The sequence below is a fragment of the Erinaceus europaeus genome, chromosome 3 (genome assembly GCF_950295315.1).
Source record: "Erinaceus europaeus chromosome 3, mEriEur2.1, whole genome shotgun sequence".
NCBI lineage: Eukaryota > Metazoa > Chordata > Mammalia > Eulipotyphla > Erinaceidae > Erinaceus > Erinaceus europaeus.
This window is the reverse complement of record NC_080164.1, coordinates 6,917,472-6,939,640: the sequence shown is the minus strand read 5'-3', so window position 1 is coordinate 6,939,640 and position 22,169 is coordinate 6,917,472. Positions and strand designations below refer to the sequence as shown.

Sequence of the window (22,169 nt, the reverse complement as noted above, 5' to 3'; positions counted from 1 at the left end):
GCAGTACTGGAGGTGTCTGTCTCTCTCCCTCTCGATCTCCCCTACCCTCTCAATTTCTGGCTGTCTCTATCCAATAAAAAGATAATTAAAAAAAAATTTTTTTTAAAGAAAGAAATGCAGGGGCCAGGTGATGCTCATCTAAGGTTGAGAGACGTTATAACGTGCCAAGGATCCAGGTTCAAGCCTCTCGTTCCCACCTTCAGCAGGGGGTGAGTACTGTAAGTGAAGCAAGACTGCAGGTGTTAGTCTTTCTCTCTCCACCTCTATTTCTCCTCTCCCTCTGGATTTCTGTTTCTCTCCCATAAATACATATTTATTTATTATTTTGACTAGAGCACTGCTCAGCTCTGGGTTATGGTGAGGCAGGGGATTGAACCTGCGATGTTGGAGCCTCAGGCATGAGTCTCTGCATAACCATTATGCTATCTCCCCCTGCCCTAAATATATTTAAAAGAAATGTCGAAGTGCACATGTGGAAGTGAGGCTAGATTATCCTAGGATTCATTTAGACAGGCAAAATATTCTCTCTTTCTTTATTTACCAGAGCACTGTTTCAGCTCTGGCTTTTGGTATTGCAGGGGATTGAACTTGGAACCTCTGGTGTCTCACGCATGAAAATTTCTTGTGCTAATGAGAGCGCTATCTCCCTAGCCTAATGTTCCATATTAAAAAAAAAAAATAGTAACAACAGCTTCACTGTGACATCATTCACATAAATTTATCTGAATTACAGAATTAAAAATCACTAGTACATTGTCCCCACCCCCCAGGCTCCCCACCTGCAGGGGAGTCACTTCACAGGCGGTGAAGCAGGTCTGCAGGCGTCTGTCTCTCTTCCTCTCTATAAACCCCTTCTCTCAATTTCTGTCTCTATCCAATAGCAACAACAACAAAAAACCCACCAGTACATTGTTTAGCATTCATTACCATCACTCTTAACTTTTATCACTCACCCACATCTCCCAGAGCCTACTGAATTGGCAATAGTGTTCATTCTCTCTTTAAGCTTTCTTCCCTTAAAGGAGTTTTAGCTTGTGTTATTGGTAGTTTTAGCTTGTTTATTTTTTATTTTTTTTAACATACATTTAGATGCTTGATTCACCCAGTTTACTTTTATACACTGTATAAGCTGGGGCTTAGACTACATTCTTTTGCAGATATTCAGTCATTGCCAGCAGCAGCCATGCTGCAGGGCTATTATTGTTTCTCCCACTGAACTGTCTTAGAGCTGGGGTTGCAGATCAGTTGAGCCTAAATACGAGGGTTTCCTCTGTACTGTCGATTCCACCCCGCTGGTCTACACATCCGTCTGTCTTCATGCCACTGTGACAGTCTTCAGTACTGTAACTTCGACTTTCGCTTTGTTTCTAGGTATGTGTGTATACAACTTGAAATGGAAACCAGAATGAGTAACTTCATTTCCTTTGCTCAAGGTTATCTTGGCCTAATCCTTGTCCTTTAAGTTTGCCTATGAATTCTAAAAATAAGCTTGGTAGTTTCTGTAGAGGGAGTTGGTTGGAATGGATGGGGTATGTGTTGAATTTGTAGATCAGTTTGGGAAGACAGCCGTCGGAATGCCCAGTCTCCTCTGTGAACACGGCATGCCTTCCCATGGTGCAGGCTTTCTGTGGTTTCCTTCAGTCATATTTTTCCATTTTCAGAGTATAAAACTCTTATCCCTCCTTTGTTAAATATGTTCCCAAGTATTTCATTCTTTCTGATGCCATTTTTAATACTTCTGTTAGCAACTGACTGTGCATTCCTCACTGCAGGTATAACAGCTGATGTTAACATATTAATTGATCACACAGCCATGCTGTTCTAACACTTGTGGATACTGTCATCTGCAAAGTTTTACTATTTTCCATAGTTTAGTCATTACAACCATGCTTTTTACTATATTATGATTTTTTTTTTTTTGTCTGTCACAAAAGACTAAAGGCACCAAACTGAAAAAGCACACTAAAAATATCTTTACAGTAAGAGAACTTATAACTCTCAGAAAATTCACAATAGAAAACATTGTGAAAATATAGGCCAATTGTAAAGAATTCCCTTTCGGAGGGAACAGGTGGTGGCTTACCAAGTAGAGTGCACATGTTACTGTGCACAGGGACCCAGGTTCAAGACCCTGGTCGCCACTTATGGTGGGAAGCTTCATATATAGTGGAGCAATACTGCAGTTCTCTCTCTCTCTCGTCCTGTCTCCCACCATCTATCAAACAGTAAAAGAAAGTGAGGGAGGAAAAAAAAAAAAAAAAAAAGGAGGGCTGCTTGGAACAGGGAACTGTGTGAGCACTGACCCCTAGCGATAGTCCTGGTGGCAGAAAAAAGAAAGGAAGGAAGGAAGGAAGGAAAGGAAAGGAAAGGAAAGGAAAGGAAAGGAAAGGAAAGGAAAGGAAAGGAAAGGAAAGGAAAGGAAAGGAAAGGAAAGGAAAGGAAAGGAAAGGAAAGGATGACCACTTGGGCATAAGTTGTAATATACATAAATACTTTAGGGGCTTGTGAAAGAAGGTGGGGGGGGGGGAGCAGAGACAGTGGATGGAGCATTTAGCACTGTGTTGACATTCTAAAGCTGTGAGTAAAGACTGACCAGTAATGGTTTATGAAAAGGGTGAAGGTATGTTTGTTTTGGATGGAGCCAGGGCGGCCTGGACATGCATGATTTCAGTGCTCTGGGCCACTTTTACACTGAGAGAGAGAGAGAGAGAGAGAGAGAGAGAGAGAGAGAGAGAGATGGACACAGATGTAGCGACAGGACAGTTGTGGAGTGCTCTTCATTGCTGCAGCATTTCCCATGTGGTGCTGGGACTTGAAACTGGTTTTTTTTTTACATGGCAACACAGGCACTCTATTCAGTGAGTGATCTCTGGCCACACCATATCAAAATATACATCAGCTGGGGCCAGGTGGTGGCGCACCTGGTTGATCACACATGCTACAGTGCGCAAGGACCCAGGTTCGAGCCCCTGGCTCCCACCTGCGGGGGGGGGGGGGGAAGCTTCACCAGTGGTGAAGCAGTGCTGCAGGTGTCTGTCTCTCTCCCTCTTCCCTCTCAATTTCTGGCGGTTATCTATCCAATAAGTAAATAAAGACAAAAAAAATTAGAAAAATATATATGTATCACTTGGTGGTTTTGTCCTAAGAGATCATCTTAAAAAACTTAAAATTTAGGTGACATTTAAAGTTACAATTTTGATTAAAAGAGTAAAAGTATCTTCGAACATACAGAACACTTCTGAGCAGACATTCTAAGTAGACCCCTTTCCTCTGCTTCTGCTAAAGCTGAATAATAGCACTAGGATAGTAAGTTGAACGTCAGTGCCTTTTATCTCAAGTGTTTTGGAACCTTAGCTTTAATCTCTGACATAAAGGAAGAGGACTATCTAAGCAAGTGCTAGCAGAGTCATCCTTTCCCTCAAGATGCGGTAGAAAACTCGGAGAACCTTTCGCTCCATATGGAGAATAGCTTCCCTCATTCCCAGCTATTCTATAAGCCTGAACGCACTGTGCATTTTCCTTAATTCGCGTTTTAGGCTTACTCAATGTGCTGCCCTCATCTTTACTGGACTGGCTTAGGCTGTGCTTCTGAGAACTCTGCTTCGCTCTGTGAGTTGTAGGCTTCTGTTTCCCAAACACTGGGACACTTTCTTCGTCGGAAGAATGTCTGTCAAGGCAAACACTCTTCTTCGTTATGATTTTCTGGGTGGCCTGCATGTTCGGTTTTCGACTACGATCTAAAGCGGCATTTGGTGGTTCGACTTTCACACCGGAGCGATTTACGACTGGAGTATAGATGGAAAAAGGGGCTTTTGAAAGATGTGGAGGATAATCAGGACTCTGACTAGCACAACAGGGTTCCTTCGTATTTTGTGAGGGCAAAGTTTTTGGGTCAACACCTGGTTGTGCATAACCCCGAGGGTATGCTGACTTCATATGTATTCGTTCCTTTAGAGGCAGGTCCTGAAGATGTAAACTAGTCATGTCAGAAAGGAGACGCTTGTCAGGTTTGGCCTTCTGAATGCCCCATGGCAGCATGCCATGGTCGTTTCTGGAGTTCGATTGCAGCTCACATGATGACTGTTCTGGAATTTTCTTTAAACTTTTGGGGATGGCTATTTCAGGTTCTGATTTACAACCATGAGACAAACTGTTTCTTGAAATCGCTGGAGAATTACAAAAGGAAGTACCTTCCCAGTCAATGGTGCTCAAGTGTAGATCATGAATCTCTGGTGGATTGCAGGATGTGGTGTTGGGTTGATCGGATTCTGAAATCAGAGGTTTGCTAGCGTCATTCACTTGCTGCATATTCACTGGTTGCAGAGAAGACTTTAACTGCTCTTGTGGCTTCAAACAGGGAGTATCTCTAGGTAAAAGCAAGTTATTCAGTGACATAGAAACAGATTTCAGGGGTAATGGAGAGTCAGAGGACATATCTAAATTTAACTTGGAGTTCTGCTTATAAGTGATTTCACAGGTAGGCTTTAAAATTGATCGTGACGGAAAATTCATACTGTCTGATACTGGAAAATTCTTTTCTTTAGGTTGAATTTTCATGCCTGGAAGAAAACAAATAAAATTAATGTTACAATTGAATTTATGTTCCCTATCAAGTACTGGCAGATGAAGAAAAAGTGTAATCCAAAATATATTACAGGCCTGGGAGGTGGATCAATGGATAAAGTGTTGGACTCACAGGCGTCAGGTTCCCAAGTTTGAGCCCCAGCAACACACACACCAGATTGACGCTCTGGTCCTCTCATTAACAAGATAAGCTACACACACCAGCTGCTCAATAATGGATTAATATGATTATTGTTATTAATATTTGGTTAAGTCAGCAGAGAAGGGTTTATTCTACTTCCCTGGCTTTTTCTATTTTTTTTTCTTTTTGCCTCCAGGGTTATTGCTGGGGCTCAGTGCCCCTGCCAATATACGTGGATATCTTCACCCACCCTGTCCAACACTTGACGTCTCGTCACCCAATCTGGTCCCTTACGCCTACACTGAACTTCTCTGTTCCAGTCTCTTGGAAACAGAGTTGGCAGTCAGCTGAGGTAAAGAACAAACACCTCATCACAGACCCCTGCAAGTGTCAACCCGGCTTTGACCTAGTATGTTATGACTGGGCCCTCCTCGATCGCTATTGAACAGGCCATGGCCGGTGCGCCGCTATGTTCCATCACTGGGGAGCCAGAGACGACCCGAACTGCCCCTGCGGCTCCAAACAGACTATGACCCACATAGTCAACGCCTGCCACCTCTCCAGATTCAAAGGAGGTCTCGAAACTTTACATCAGGCTCAACCTGACACTGTTGACTGGCTACAAAAGAAGGGCAAACGCTAGAAGAAGAAGAAATGCCTGCACCATGAATCCACTGCTCCCGGAGGCCATTTTTTCCCCCTTTTGTTACCCTTGTTGTTGTAGCCTTGCTGTAGTTATTATTGTTGTTGTTGATATCGTTCATTGTTGGATAGGACAGAGAGAAATGGAGAGAGGAGGGGAAGACAGTGAGGGGCAGACCTGCTTCACTGCCTGTGAAGCGACTCCCCTGCAGGTGGGAAGCCGGGGGCTCGAACCAGGATCCTTACTCCAGTCCTTGTGCTTTGTGTCAAATGTGCTTAACCCACTGCACTACTGCCGGACCCCCTTCCCTGGCTTCTTAGCTTCCCCCACCCCCCAAGATTTCTTTCTTTCTTTTATGGGAAAGAAAACAAGAGACACCAAAACACTGCTTGCTTGCATGCAGTGCCAGGGGACTGAACTTATTTATCTACCTATGCAAGGTCTGTGCTCTCCATGCTGAGTATCTTTTTGCTGCATCTGGCATATCCTTCCTTCCTTCTTTCCTTCCTTCCTCCCTCCCTTCCTCCCCCCCCCCCCTTTTCAGTGCTAAGGTCTCACACAAGCACAGTTTTACCACTCCTACACAATTTTTTTTCATCTTTTTATTTCAGAGCAAAGGACAGAGGGTGGGAAATCCCACAGCACCAAAGCTCTCCAGTGCCACGGCACCCCATATGGTGTTGGTACTTGAACCCAGATCTTACTCACGGCAAGGTACCTCTGTCCTACTACGTGAGCCATCTTCCAGCCCCTGCAACTGGCTTTAAAAGGATGTCAAGACAAACAAGCAACAAAAAGTCTTTATTCATCATTTTAAAGAACTTTCTGCAAAATTTAGAAGGCGTTCTATTTTCAAGCAGAACTGATGGCTCTTCTATGCATTTGTGGGTGGCATAAGAGCTGTCAAATGGAGAGCTGGGCGGTAGCGCAGCGGGTTAAGCGCACGTGGTGCAAAGCGCAAGGACCAGCATGAGGATCCTGGTTCGAACCCCCAGCTCCCCACCTGCAGGGGAATAGATTCACAGGTGGCGAAGCAGGTCTGCAGGTGTCTGTCTTTGCCTCCTCTCTCCATTTCTCTCTGTCCTATCCAACACGACGACAACAGTGACAATAACTACAACAATAAGACAAGGGCAACAAAAGGGAATAAACAAATATTTAAAATAAATTAAAAAAAGCTGCCACATGGTGACACTTACTTTTTTGTTTCTTGCCTTGAGCTTCTAGCTTTTGTTTTTGGTAACTAGCGACAGTCTCAGGATAAGCTGCCTCAAACAATGCTTGTTCTTCTACTGTTTGTAGCAAGAGCTCTCCATGCTCATCTTCTACGGCATAATGTTCTACAAGGTTGAAAATGCATCAAGAATGGTCAGACAGTCACATTTTTATTGGAAAATTCCATTTGTCTGAATAAATCCCAAAGTCATTCATAACTGCATAATTACTTGCGAATCTTGCTCTGCTGTCTCATTTTACATTTTAGTACAGAATCAGTTTTCTTCTACCTAGCAGAAACTCATGAGATTCCTTTTAAAGTAAACTTTAAAGGAATTTTAAATCTTTTTGCCTGAGAGATGGCAGGAGTAACTCAGAGTTGAGGAAGTTTTGTTCAGATAAGGTTAGTTGGTTTTAATAGTTTGCTCAGTGTTCACATTTCGGATAGAGAGTGGTCATCATTTCCTGAAACATAAACATTAGTATTCTGTTGTGGTGACTGGAACGGAATTGAAAGGGTCATTAAAATGATCACACCTTCCTAGAGATTCGTTTCAGAGGCTATCAGTGTCCTGACGACACACCTAGGCTTTTTGGACTTACACAGTGGGTAAATGACAATGAGAATGCCCACATGTACAGTTACAATGACATAAAGAGCGGGATGGACTCTTGTGTTTCTTCAGAGGACAAAGTCGTAAGAGAATAGGGTCTTAAAGTATTCGCTGATACATTTAATATATATTTTTTACGTTGCCACCAGGAACATTACTGGGGTTCTGTGCCTACAAAGTGAATCCATAGCTCCTATCTTTTTTTTTTTTTTTTTTTTTTTGGACTTTAGAAAATCCAAAAGGAAAGGGGAAGACAGAAAGGGAGAAAGAGAAACACCTGTAGACACCTCCTGAACGCCCCCCCTCCACACACACACACAGGTGAGAACAAGGGTTTGAACCTGGGTTCTTAGGCTTGGTAACATGTACGCTCACTGGGTCCATACATGGGCCCCCTGATGATGAACTTAAATTAGAAATAATGGAAAAAGGAGAACGTAAAGTGTTTCTCATTTAGACTAGCTTGGGGTTTTGCCCCACAAATACAGCTCTGGACAGTCTAGACACCCCGACACACTGTTGGCGGTGCTTTCTTGACCGAAAGAAAAGACACACGACAGCCGGCTGAACTAGTCCTGAACTGTTTTCAGATTTCTTTGGTTTTCTGTTTCCCTATCATCCCTTAGAATGACTTATCTAACTCTTCATAATTTCATTTTTCAAAATACACTAGTTTAAATGTTCATTGACTAAATCTATTCTCAGCCTCTGAAATATAGGCACACACTTTAATTTCAAGATAAATGAATGTAAAATTGTTTGCATTTTAAAAATGATCTGTTTTCCTTCCATTTTGAATTCAAGAGTTCACTGTATTTCAGTCAGAAGTTATAAATTCACATGAAATCTTAAAAGAACAGGGTACGAGAGGAAGAGTACAAGATGTTACTAGTGCTATCAGTGACCTTGATTTCTTTTAATTTTTTAAAATTTTTATTATTACTATTTATTTTCCCTTTTGTTGCCCTTGTTGTTTAAACATTGTTGTGGTTATTGATGTCGTTGTTGTTGGACAGGACAGAGAGAAATGGAGAGAGGAGGGGAAGACAGAGAGGGGGAGGGAAAGACAGACACCTGCAGACCTGCTTCACCGCCTGTGAAGCGACTCCCCTGCATGTGGGGAGCCGGGGGCTCGAACCAGGATCCTTATGCTGGTCCTTGCTCTTCACACCACATGCGCTTAATCCGCTGTGCTACTGCCCGACTCCCAGTGACCTTGATTTCTTTAGACTCCGCTAAACAATGAAATTCATGATCAGATTATTTGTAAGTTTTTATTTCCTCAAAAAAAAATCCCACATTATCTTCTTCAATATATATATATATACATATATACATATATATATATATCTTCTCATTTTTATTTTATTTGACAGGAGAAAGAAACTGAGAGGGGAAGGGGAAATAGAGAAACACTTGTAGACTTCCTTCATTGATGGTGAAGTTTCCCCTGCAGGTAGATATCATCTTCTTAAATATTAATTACAAAAAAGCCTATTTAATACAGTTAAATTTACTTAAAAATTTCATATTCACAGGCATATGCTTTGACATGTGCTTGACCCAAGTTTGAGTGTCTAGGGCACCAACCAGATGAGAGGACTAAGACAGTGGGGGACGCCCTGGTGCTGGGAGCCCTCTGCTCTTTCTCCCTCTGACTCACCCTCCAGCTCCTTCCTGCCGACAGGGTTATTTCTGGGGCTTAGTGCCTGCAAGACCCTACTGCCCTGCCCTGCCCTGCCCTGCCTTGCCTTTGCCTTTCCCTTTTCCTTCCTTCCTTCCTTCCTTCCTTCCTTCCTTCCTTCCTTCCTTCCTTCCTTCCTTCCTTCCCTCCTTCCTCCTTTCCTTTTTGAGAGGGTGAGAGACAGAGAGAGACACAGAAAGAAGGGACACCCGCCACACCGCTCCATCACTTGGGCAGGTGGGACTGGGGACTTGAACCTAGGTCCTCAGGAATGTGTGTGCTCTACAGGGTAAGGTATCACCCTCCCTACATGCCCCACACCTGCCTTCTACTGGAAAACGTCGACCTGGAGGGCAGGGTGGTGATGCACCCATGTTCCCACAGGCAAGGACCTGGCTTTAAGTCCTGGTTCCCACATGCAGAGTGAGTTTCACGAGTGGTGCATACTGCGGGTGTCTCTTCCTCCCTTCCTAGTCCTCTTTCTTTCTCAGTTTCACTCTATCTCTATCCAAATAAACACACAAAATATTGAAGAAAAAAATGTCAACTTGAAGTGGTGAAACCCCAGCAATTACAAAGTCTTTTTTTTTCCATATTCACTATCAGTCAAAGCCTATTTGCACAATACTAGTACACCATAAAGTTAATCTTAGTTGCACATGAAAGTTTCCTTTTACACACACACACACAATTTATTAAATACGTACAGTCAAATGCTATGCATTCTGCTTAAAAGTATGCAACAGGTAGACATACGTACCAGGCTTTTCCCATTCTATTTCAAAGCAATGAATTCCATTTCTAATTCGGGTCTTAACAATTCTGAAAAACAAATTCATCTAATGAAGTCCTGTTATTTGAAATTTTTTACTATGGAGAGTCATTTAATTTTCATGGACTTTTACAACAGTCAAACAAACAAACAAACAAAAAACACCAAAAACAAAACAAACAAAAACCCAAACTAAGGGAAACTAAGGAAAAAGCTGCTACCCAGGTAATTCCTCTAGCTAGTTCATTCAAAGGACGATTTCATCCTCAGCTTCAAAGGCTTTATAATTGCCTGGCCCTGACTGTAGATTCGTCCCTTTCAATATTACTCAGTATTCTTCCCAAAAGTATGAATTCTGCTTTAAGATCTATTTGGCCACTGTTAATTTTGCTATAAAACTTTAATAGTTATTTTCTGGGACAATCGTTTAGATCCCCTTACTCTGTGGTTTTACTCTGCTTACGCTCTGCACGGGAATGCTTCAGGTTTTGTTTACTCTTCCAGTACGATCTCTAAATGCGCGAGTTTAACCCTATTGCATTTATTAAGGATAATCAATGCAGTTAGACTTGTTCTCCAATTTTCTGTTTATGTTACCAAGGCATTGTTACAGTCCCCCATTCTTTCCCGGTGTTCCTTTGGTTTAGTGGTTTTACATTCTGTTTTACATATTCATTTAGAAGACAGATTGTATTTTGAATATATTAGCGGCTAACCTTAAACGTGAACAGGCATCTTGACAGTTCATTATCATCATGCATTAAGCACAAGCATTAAGGATCCACATATCTGCTCTGGAATCAATTTTTTTTTTCTTGCTAATGCACATTTTATTGAGTCTTCACATAGCTGAGAAATTCTTTCCAAGGACCGATGACTTAATGATTTCTAGGTTACCAATTTTTACTTAAGGTTTTGAAGAACTACTCCATTATCTCCTGGCATCTATTATTTTCATTTAAAAAAAAAAACATGCTCAGATCATCGTTCTTTTGTAGTTTATGTATTTTTCCTGTGAGTCTCATCTGTAAATTTTTCATTAAAAAAAATTTCAATCCTTTCGAAAAGTCGCAGCAATAGTATGATGCCACTTCTATGCCCTTCCCTGAGGTTCACGTCTCAGTTTCAATTCCCGCAGCCACTTGGCATTTCTGTTTCTCATCTACTGAGACAGTGATCTGGTTATGTTTGCAGTATCTTCTTCTATTACTTTCAAAGTTTATTAGTCGTGGGTGTTTGAATCAGAAAAGTGGATGAAAGCATGAGTTTATGAAAGGATCCTGACTGCTCTGAGCCCTGAATAAAGTTTTCAATATTCTAATAGCCTTTTCCTCCACCTTTATGAAATCAAGAACTCTATGAATCCTAGTATTAGCAGAGTATTTCAGTCATCGGACCTTCAAACAGTAACGCAGACTTCTTTATACAGTTACCGGATTGGCTGCAGTTGGTACGAGACTCTTCTGCCAAGCTTTCTCTCTGTCATGTCGTAGTGGGTTAGAAGCACCAACAATTTTTCACATGCATAGGGATTAGGCCATTCCATTTTATCAAGAGTAAATCTCTGTGAGTATAGTAAAAATAAAATAAGATTGCATTTCTTAGAGACAAGCCACACTCTCAGGTGGTGTTTTCTTTTTCCTTCAGGGAGCATATGCGCTAAAGTAATATTCATGAGAATGTTCTCAAGCACCCTCACGCGAACCACACAATACAACGGCCTTAGGCAGCTCACTCGTGAATATGACTTTAGCTCACGTGCTCCCAGGAGGAGAAAGAGGACACCACCTTTCTTAGCCTCAGGCTTTCCGTCTGTAAAACAGAACCCAGCTCACAGATTGTGAAGACTGAGATTACATGCAATGTGCTAAACATAACAGCAGGTGTTAAGTGTTCAAGAAATGTTGGTTGCCATCCTATTAGTATTTTTTTAATGCCACCAGGCCTCCAGCATTCTGAGCTACCTTTTTATCAGATAGACAGATATAGAGAGGGAGAGAAACCCCACAGCACTGGGGCTTCAGTCAGTGTGCGGAGGGCTGGGCTCGAACCTGTGTCAGGTACCTGGCAAAGCAGTTCCTTATCCAGGTGTGTTACTGTGCTGGCCCCCATCTGTCACTGACACCAAGAAGCAACGAGTAGTTAGCACTTACTGTGCCCCTTGTATCTGCTATTCGTGTCTGACATAAATACTCTCATTTATTCTCAGTGGCTTCATGAGATGAGTACTACCAATTCTCTTTTGACAATTACATAGGGCTTCAACAGTCTACTCACATTTAAATTTCAGTCATGGACTAAAAAAACCACCATGTCCTTCTAAATGACATTCCCTTTTTTAAAAAAAAAATTACTTTTTATATTTTATTATTTATTGGATAGAAACAGAGAAATTTAGAGGGAAGGGTGAGATAGGGAGTGAGACAGAGAGACACCTGCAGCCCTGCTTCACTGTTCATGAAGCTTCTCCCCTGAAGGTGGGGATCAGGGATTTGAACCTGGGTCCATGTGCACTGTAACACAAGCACTCAACCAGATGTGCCACCACCCAGCCCCGTGGCATTGCCTTTTATAACAGTATAAACAGATGATCCCGATACTCTCTCATTCCTTCTAACCTAACACATCCTCAAGTGCCATGTAAATAAACACACATTTAAATTTTCCTTTAAAAAAAAAAATCACAATTATGATTTATCTTACAGTTTGAAAAATATGGCCGTGGTGTGGCAAAGGAATAAAAGCTGGAAAATGCATGGGCAATCAACATAGTTATGTTTAAGTTTTCTTATCAGAACAACATTAACATCCTGTTTCATCTTCTAAATACTTAACTTCATACCGAAGTAATAAGAACTGAATTTCAAGTACCTGAAACAGTAACAAATCAGGTCTTTGGTGCTTGATTTCCTTCACCAACTCATTCTTATCCAAAAGGAATTCTTGGATAACCTAGAAAGAAAGAAAGAGCAAAAAACAAAAAAAGAAAGAAAAAGGAGTTAAGGTTTCTAGCTGCTAAGAAAAGCTTCTGAAATAAACGCGCATTTAAATATTAACTGTTACCTCATGGAATGGGAAGCCCTCACAACTGCAAGCTTTCCTGAAAATAAATTATATTTGTTATTAATGCTATCAATTTTAGACGGACGCTGAAATCCCATCCAATCTCCTCTCATTTAACGAAAAATGTTCTTTCACAGTGGTCTAGTCATCAAGCTTCTTTCTCTGAATAACTATTAGCCATTATACTGTGAGACAGTCTAATTGCTGAACAGAATCAAAAATGGGGTTTCGTGAGATGGTATTAGTCTAGACACGAGGGGAGGTCATGTGGAACTCTGTCAACAGTGTGTGTAGGAGTGGGGGGCAAGCCTACTTCCGAATACTGTACTCCACCGCATGGAGCTGCCTGGCGTGTTCTGTCTGGTGCCACTCGCAAGGACAACAGTATTCATAATCATGTGGTTCACAGTATCGGTCACTTTGACATAATGTGCACCCATTGCGCTCATGATCTTTAGGGGAACCTGTAAGGAAACACAAAAGTAGTATGGTTTTTGTGCATGAGGGTTTGCAGTGACTCAATAGGTGCAGGCAAGCAAGTAGAAAGACCTAAAACAAACACTATAAAGTACTTAGTCAAATAGTTTCTACTTAGATGTAGACACCCTCCTTACTTACTTTCTATTTCACTTCCCTCAATCACTTCAAGTCTAACTTTGTCAGACAAAGTAAGGGCTACAAAAGCTGAATAAGAGCAAGAGACTGGCACACCTTAATGAAGACTTTAGTCACTACCAGGCCACCCCATTATCCTGGGATTCCCACACAGACATGATGAGCCTAGACCTCTAACATCTCTCTCTCCAGTGTCACAAGTCATCTCCATCAGGAACAGCATAGTGGACCCTCCTGTGGGCTTCTATAGGACCTTGCCCTCAATGTGGATGGTCAATGGTAGGGACTGCCCCATTCTCCACAGGGAGGCTGGGCCAAAATCCTGTACCACTCGAGGAAGATGGGTCCTGCAATGAGTGCAGCCTAGAATGTTCCTAGAATGTTCGATGGGGTTTACAGTTAATGGTATTTATATACTTTCCCCGTTTGGGAGCTACTCTCTTCCCTGATGCAGCTTTCTAGTCCTATTTCCAACTCTGACTCTATCTCCCCAAACAATACCTTGGGTCTACCTGCATGTTAGCTGTCAGGCTCAGGGAAGAATTAGTAAAGTCATGGGTCCCTTGGAACATACCTAAAATAGACCTACTAGCTTTTTCCAAAATGGAGACCCCCAAATCTCATCTGCTATATTTTTACCTTTAGGTTCCTGATTATTAAACAGCTTGCTCCGCTTTATATCTTAATGCTTTTCAGGCACCAAGTTGCAGATGCCACTATGATGTCAACATGAATTCCCTGGGCAGATGACCTCAGCAATGTACCCTGGAACCCCACCTCTCCAGAGCCCTGCCCCACTAGGGAAATATAGAAACAGGCTGGGAATATAGATCAACCTGCCAATGCCCGCGTCCATCAGAGAAGCAATTATAGAAGCCAGAGCTCCCATCTCTGCACTCCATAATGATCCTGGGTCCATGTACCCAGAAGGATAAAGAATAGGAAAGGTTCTGATAAAGGTGCTGGACATGGAACTCTGGTAGTGAGAATTTTGTGGAATTATACCTCTCTAACCCTATATTTTTATTAAAAAAAATTAAAAACAGGATGTCTCGCATACAAAAGAGTTTCAATATCTTTATGCTGAAAAGAGTAATAAACAATACAATAGTTCTTTGTCTAAGGAGACTCTGAGCTCCATGACAATATATATATATATGTATATGTATATGTATAGTAGATTATTCTGAGTGTTAACTTATAACCTGAAACTATGTATTTATAATAGCCAACAAGAGAAAACTGTTTTATGTGGCAGCTACATGTCAGGAAAGGGAGCTATAACTATTAGGCCAACACAAGATTATTTACTTAGTTCATGAAATGGACACTTCAGCAAGAGTGTTAAAGGAAGACAGCAATGCACTCCTCATATATTTTAAATCTTTTCTAATATTTATTTATTCCCTTTTGTTGCCTTTGTTGTTTTGTTGTAGTTATTATTATTGTTGCTACTGATATTGCTGTTGTTGGATAGGACAGAGAGAAATGGAGAGAGATGGGGAAGACAGAGAATGGGGAGAGAAAGACAGACACCTGCAGACATGTTTCACCGCTTGTGAAGTGACCCCCCCTGCAGGTGGGGAGCCAGGGGCTTGAATCGGGATCCTTATGCCGTTCTTTGTACTTTGCGCCACCTGAGCTTAACCCGCTGCGCTACCTCCCGACCCCCCGTTACCATATTTTTAAAGGTCACTGAGAAAACATGGACAAATTCTGACTGTGGTATAGGCATGGGGTCCTGGTTCACGTCCAGCGGGAAGTGTGACCATCTCCGACATTGTTTTGAGAATATGGAAGAGACTATGCAAGTGATAGGACTTAAATTGACTGCCCCACTCTCTGAAGGGAGGCTGGGTCACACTGCCACTTGAGGAAGACGGGTCCTGAAATGAGTGCTGTCTAGAATGTTCCCAGCTGTGACCACAGACTGTGGGCTCAGACTGACAGGGACTCAGAGGTCACACAGGCTTCTGTGTTAAACGTGAATAGACATGGGCCTAAGGTCAGATCGATGGGGCTAACAGTTAATGGTATTTATATACTTTCCTCATGTTTGGGAGCTATACAGATCTCTGCCCTGATCCAGCTTTCTAGTCCTATTCTCAGCTCTGACACCACCTTCCCAGACAATACTTTTAGTCCACCTGCATGTTAGTTGTTGGGCTCATAAAAAAACTAATGACATGGGCCCCTTAGAATATATCTAAAATAGACTTCCTAGTTTCTTCCCATATGAAGACCCTTAGATCCACCTGCTCTATTCTTACCTTTTAAGTTCCTATTAAACAACTTGCCCTGCTTTATATCTTAACTGCCTTTCAGACACCAAATTGCAGATGCTACCATGACACCATCAAGACCTCCCTGGGCAGATGACCTCACTAGTGTGCCCTGGAACCTTACCTCTCTAGAGTCCTACCCCCCTAGGGAAAGACAGAAATAGGCTAGGGGTACAGATCAAAGTGCCAATGTCTATGCTCAGCAGAGAAGCAACTACAGAAGCAGACCTTCCACCTTCTGCACTCCATAAAGAATTTTGGCCCAGGGACCGGGTGGTGGCATACCTGGTTGAGCACACATGTGACAATACGTAAGGACCCAGGTTTGAGCCCCCAGTCTCCACCCGCAAGGGGGAAAGCTTTGCGAGTAGTGAAGCAGGGCTATGAGTATCTCTCTATCTCTCCCTATCATGCCCTTCCCTCTAGATTTCCGGCTATCTCGATCCAATAAATAAAATAAAGATTATAAAAAAATTTTAAAAAAGAAAAAAGAATTTTGGCCCATAATCCCAGAGGAGTAAAGAACAGGGAAACTTCCAATGGAGGTGATGGGACACAGATCTCTGGTGGTAGGAATTATATGGAATTGTATCCCTCCTAACCTACAATTTTGTTAATTGTTATTATTAAATCATCAATGAGAAAACAATGTCATTTTATTATAGTTTTATAGAATGGCCTCTTACCTATACTTTTATTTCACCTATGATTTTATCTAGGATTTCTCAATGTAATGAAAATAGGTTAAGACAAGTAAGGCAGTATATGTGTTAAAAGATGAGCTGCCAGGATGTCTTGTATATAAGAGCTTTTTTTTTTTTCCTGCCATCAGTATTATCACTGGGGCTTGGTGTGCTCATTCATCATTACCAGTAACCATCTTATCTTTTCTTTTCTTTCTTACTTCTTTTGGCTAGAGGAGAGAGCACAGAGAAGGAAAAAGAGGGGAAGAGGGGGGAGAGGAGAAATAGCGTTCTCTATGACTACTTACCTGGGTGAGAACAGATGGAGCAGTGGGCCAGCTTTTTAATGACTGGTGGTTGTGGGTTAGAATCACAAGATTTTTCATTCCACTGATCAAACCTTTCACAGAAGATAATTAAGAGAAACAAAAACAAAAAAAGAAAAAGGAAGAAAAAGCAGGGTTACTGAAGTGTTGCATTCCCTCAAGTGTCAGGCTATTCTGTTCCCTTCCACCTGTCAACTTGTTTTCTCTTTGATGGGTGACTGAGTTGCTGGCATAGCCTGGGGAAATTATTTGTCTATGTAGCAGTTTCGTGGCCTCCTAAACAGCAGAGTTTGCAGTCAAGATGGTTAAGAGACACATGCAGGTAGATGTGAGTATGCATATTCCTGTATTATTCGACCTTTTTTTTTTTTTATCTTTGAAGAATCCTAACTTAAGCAGAAGTATATAGGGAGAATGACTTACACGTTTGCTTTTTATTTCTTTTTGTGTGCAGGAAGACAAATATTTCTCTTTGTCAGAAATACTTCTCTTTGTCTTTCCTCTATGTCAGAAATCACATGCTTCTGGGTAAAAGCAATTTGGAAAAATCTAGATTAGCTGAAGTCATCATGTCCTTAACTCTCCTGAGATCAGAGGAGGTCGGAGGTGCTGAGGGTGGTAAGGCCATAAACTATGCCCTTATCTCTTATGCAGAGAGTGAAGCCCATTTGCTTAACAGGCAACTTGAAGAAAAATGAATATTGCTGTTAAGATTTTTAAATAAGTGGTCTGGGAGGTGGTGCAGTGGATAAAGCATTGGACTCTCAAGCATGAGGTCTTGAGTTCAATCCCCGGCAGCACATGTACCAGCGTGACATCTGGTTCTTTCCCTCCTCCTATCTTTCTCATTAATAAATAAATAAAATCTCTTTTTTTAAAAAAATATTTCTAATCAAAGTTCAATCCCCAGCAGCACATGTGCCAGAATGATGTCTGTTTCTTTCTCTTTCTCTTCCTATCTTTCTCATTAATAAATAAATAAAAAATTTCTAAATCAAAGTTCATTGCTTTTTACTGAAGTTCCAGGTTAACATAAAACCACCCAGACTTTGAATTAATGTCCCCCCTTAACAGAAACTGAAGCTTTTTCCTTTGGTTTCCACCACCAGCAGCTTCTACACACGCAATGCCACCTGTCACAGGTTGAGTTCTCACTGCTTTCTAGTTCACGGAGAGAGAGGGGAAGAGGCAGAGAGGCACCACACTGCCACAACACCCATGGTGTCTGCTCTGCTGCTGTGACCCTCTCATTATTAACACATCACCTGGGGCCAGACCAAAGGCTTTGTGCATTGTAACAACAGATCCCTTCGGAAGGGGCTCCTAATCCCAGAAATTAAAGCCTTTAAATTTTTTTTGATATTCTATTTTTAGATAGAAGCAGAGAAGCAGGTAGAGAGTGAAAACAAAAGAACACGGCACCAATGCGTCCTTCAGCAAGGTGGAGCTGGGCCATGTACATGGCCAGAAAGCATACTACCCAAATGAGTTTAGTTTCTGGCTCAGAAACTAAAGAGGTAAATGATGTTTTTTTAAAAAAATATTTATTTATTTAATTTCCATTTTGTGGCCCTTATCAATTTTTAAAAAATATTTATTTATTCCTTTTTGTTGCCCTTGTTGTTTTATTGTTGTAGTTATTATTGATGTTGTTGTTGTTGTTGCTGGATAGGACAGAGAAATGGAGAGAGGATAGGAAGAAAGAGGGGGAGAGAAAGACAGACACCTGCAGACCTGCTTCACCGCCTGTGAAGCGACTCCCTTGCAGGTGGGGAGCCGGGGGCTCGAACTGGGATCCTTACGCCGGTCCTTGCGCTTTGCTCCATCCATGCGCCCTTACCCCACTGTGCTACTGCCCGACTCCCTGATTTTTTTTTTAAGATGTATTTATTAGCCTTAGAGAGAGAAACTAGGACATCACTCTGGTGTATGTGATGCCAGAAATTGAACCTGAGACTCCATGTTTCAAAGCTCTAGCCACTGCAATAACTCTGGGCCACCACTAAGTTAAGTAACTTTTTTAGTTCACTGTGTGACATCTGGTACTAGTTGTTGTTCTATTTATTATCACTATTATCACTTTGGAAACACTGACTCATTTACTGCAAACACCAAGCAGAACTTTGCTGAAATTAGCACTGGTTGCTGCTGAAGTAACAGTCAACAGAAGTAAAACGGAGGCCATGGAGAATAGCTGTGTCTGTCAGAGCACCAATTTGCATGCCTGAGGCCTCCTCACGCCTCAGGTTCTCCCCTTGCACCATTTTGCTGGAGTTAGCTATGTTCTGGTTCTTTCTCTCTGATCCCTCATCTCTCACCCCATAATACATAAATAAATAAATGAATGAACAAATAAAATATTTTTTAAAAAGTTAAAAACAAGTAGGATGAAATCATTCAACATCAATAGCGAATAAGAATGGCAGATGGGGGGGTTGGGCGGCAGCACAGTGGGTTAAGTGCACGTGGCATGAAGCGCAAGGACCAGTGTAAGGATCCCAGTTCGAGCCCCTGGCTCCCCACCTGCACAGGAATCGCTTCACAGGCGGTGAAGCAGGTCTGCAGGTGTCTATCTTTCTCTCCCCCGTCTTCCCCTCCTCTCTCCATTTCTCTCTGTCCTATCCAATAATGAAGGACATCAACAATAACCACAACAAGGCTACAACAACAACAAAAGGGGGAAAATGGCCTCCAGGAGCAGTGGATTCATGGTGCAGGCACTGAGCCCCAGCAATAACCCTGGAGGCAGAAGAAAAGAAAAAAAAAAAGAATGACAGATGATTATAACAAGAAATACAACCTCATTATTCTCAAGAAGACAAGCATTTAATAAAATGGTGAGCACAGATTTTCTTGCTTCTCCTTTAGATTGTCCTTGCTATTTCTCTAAACACTGCTTACCAACATAGCTACTCTCCTAGTTCAAGCACAGTTCTCACTGGTACTAGTTGTTGTTCTATTTATTATGACTATTTTTACTAAAATTAGCACTGGTTGCTACTGAAGTAACAGTCAACAGAACTTAAAGTAAAACTGAGGCCATGGAGAATAACTCTATCAGAGCACCAATTTGCATGCCTGAGGCCTCCTTACGCCTCAGGTTCAACCCCTTGGGGTATGAATTAACCTGCCAATGCCCACGTTCAGCAGAGAAGCAATTACAGAAGCCAGACCTTCCACCTTCTGCATCCCAGTAAAGAACTCTGGTCCATACTCCCAGAGGGGTAAATGTTAACAGAAAGACCTACTAAACAGACCTACTAAAATCTTAGACCTATCACTAGCTTTGCAGTTAAAAGAGACGTATCGTAGGGAAGAGCAGTGGTTTGAGATCCTCTTCTCATTCATGCCCCCTTCATGTTTCTTTTATTCTCACCATCTCGGTCCTATCAGAAGCAAGGCTGTTTTAAATCCCCCCCCCCCATGTCCTTCCTTTTTTCCTTCTAAGACTGGGTCCAGCTTGTCAACATTAATATCACGTTTATAAAGCAGTGTGTTTATAAGTATAGTCCACCCTTTCAAAACAGTAAGCAGTAGAGTTAACAGACCGTAATCTATTCTGAATCTCGTTGTCATAATTCTCAAACCGCAGCGTCTAATTAGACTCCTGCATCAGTTAAGTCTTTGACTACAGAACAAAGGAGGTCAAGTAAACATTCTGATCAAATGTTACTCGTTAAATATTTGCTGCACATCAGGCATTTCACTTACAGAAGATGAACACAATGTCAGAGAGTTTTAGACAAGAAAGCAGTCTGACGCTGTGTTTGCCTTTATTTCCTGATAAAAAAAATCCTACAACAGTCTGTGGCAAATGCCTGTAGTGAAAAATAAGCTCATCTGACATGCTCAGACTGAGCTAATAATATTGGGAAAAAATTTTGTCTTGGCTTAGGACATATTCGCTCATCCTTCCTTTGAAGAACTTCAGGATACAAGACATATTTTTTAAATGAAAACCAAGATCAGTTTGGAAACATCAACTTTTCTTATAGAAAGCACAGCTCTTCTGGTAACGGTCAGTTAGAATCACAACAGTCAATGGCAGAAGAGAAAAGTAAAGCTTTGTTACCTCTTCAGTAAACTCTGTCCTTTCAAAATCTGTGTAAGTTTTAACACTTGCTCTTTTCCAACTCCAGGCACTCCCTGACAGAGAGCGGGAAGAGAAATTTCAAAGTTAATCAGCAGGGAACACACAAATGAAGTGGATTACAGTAAACCAGTGACAGACTGTACCACTGAATGAATGTGGAGATACAGAAATGACACGCAAGTTCACTGCACACAAGATCCTCAGCAACGAAAATGGCAGGGCAGCACATGGCACAAAAGGGTCTCCAGCATCCTGTCTAGTCTCTCAGGGCTTGTGGCTTTTGCTTACTAGTTGCTAGACGTTTCCTTTTTATATTAGCATGTAATGAAATCTTAAAGCCCTTGGGAACTTACAGGTTGCTAAATGGACATAAGTATCTTTCTGTAAAAAGAATATAGGTAGACGGAGGTTTTATTTACTTACACACAGGAACAGAAAAGGTCAAAACAGCTGAGTTCACAGTATAAAAACACTGTAGCTAAATTTCTGAGAGTTCAAGTCATTTCATTCAACACTGAGCTATTGTAGATGTAATTATAATAAAACTATAAGCAAAGTATAGGCCTTCTGTCTCAGGATGAGAAATATAGTAATGTATTTTATGTGCTATGGAAATTTCTTTCCGCCTTTGATTTTTACTGTTTCTTAAATTTGATTTTTTAATTATTATTAACTTTTAGTTTTTAATCAGAGCACTGCTCAGCTCAGACTTATGGAGGGGATTGAACCAGGGACTATGGAGCCTCAGGGATGAAAGTCTTTTTGCATAACCATTATGCTATCTCTCCTCAACTGCTTGACTATTTATTTTAAAGCAGTCCTGGTATTTTAGTATTTTAGTGCCAGTACTGCTTCCACTCAAACTCCTCTTTCTTTTAAAAAAAACATTTAGACAGTGAGGGTGTGAGCCAATAAAATATGAGGGGAGGGGAGAAGGAGGGAGTAGGGGTATCACTGTACTGGTCCGGCATCCAGGAAGCTTTTCACAAGGCAATCTTTGGTGCTCTCGCGTGAGGCCTGGGCTGGAAACTCGGGCTCTGCATATGATAAGGCACAAATTTTACCAAGTGACCTGGATCACTTCCTCTTTCTTTTCTTACTTGTTAAAAAAAAAAAATACTGATTTCATGTGAAGTGAAATAAGTCAGAAACGGAAGGATGAGTATGGGATGATCTCACTCTCAGGCAGAAGTTGAAAAACAAGATCAGAAGAGAAAACACAAGTAGAACCTGAACTGGAGTTGGTGTACTGCACCAAAGTAAAAGACTCTGGGGTGGATGGGGGGGAGAGTACAGGTCCAAAAAGGATGACAGAGGACCTAGTGGGGGTTGTATTGTTACATGGAAAACTGAGAAATGTTATGTACAAACTATTGTATTTACTGTCAAATGTAAAACATTAATCCCCCAATAAAGAAATTTAATACAAATATAAATATATATGTATATATATTTTTTCTTCTCTACTTGGCCA

General features: G+C 41.5%; 1 protein-coding gene across 1 annotated transcript in view; it reads right to left on the bottom strand.

Annotated features, from left to right (window-relative positions):
- Positions 1-312: 312 nt before the first annotated feature.
- GEN1 (GEN1 Holliday junction 5' flap endonuclease) overlaps positions 313-22,169 on the bottom strand; it is a 48,193-nt gene continuing 26,336 nt past the window's right edge. The window contains exons 7-15 of the mRNA XM_060188413.1: positions 20,675-20,748; positions 16,585-16,676; positions 13,010-13,160; positions 12,697-12,733; positions 12,505-12,585; positions 11,067-11,197; positions 9,622-9,683; positions 6,548-6,688; positions 313-4,559 (exon numbers count right to left, since the gene is read on the bottom strand). Of these exons, the coding sequence (XP_060044396.1) occupies positions 3,334-4,559; positions 6,548-6,688; positions 9,622-9,683; positions 11,067-11,197; positions 12,505-12,585; positions 12,697-12,733; positions 13,010-13,160; positions 16,585-16,676; positions 20,675-20,748 (1,995 nt within the window). The 3' untranslated portion in view covers positions 313-3,333. The remainder of the gene's footprint in view (positions 4,560-6,547; positions 6,689-9,621; positions 9,684-11,066; positions 11,198-12,504; positions 12,586-12,696; positions 12,734-13,009; positions 13,161-16,584; positions 16,677-20,674; positions 20,749-22,169) is intronic.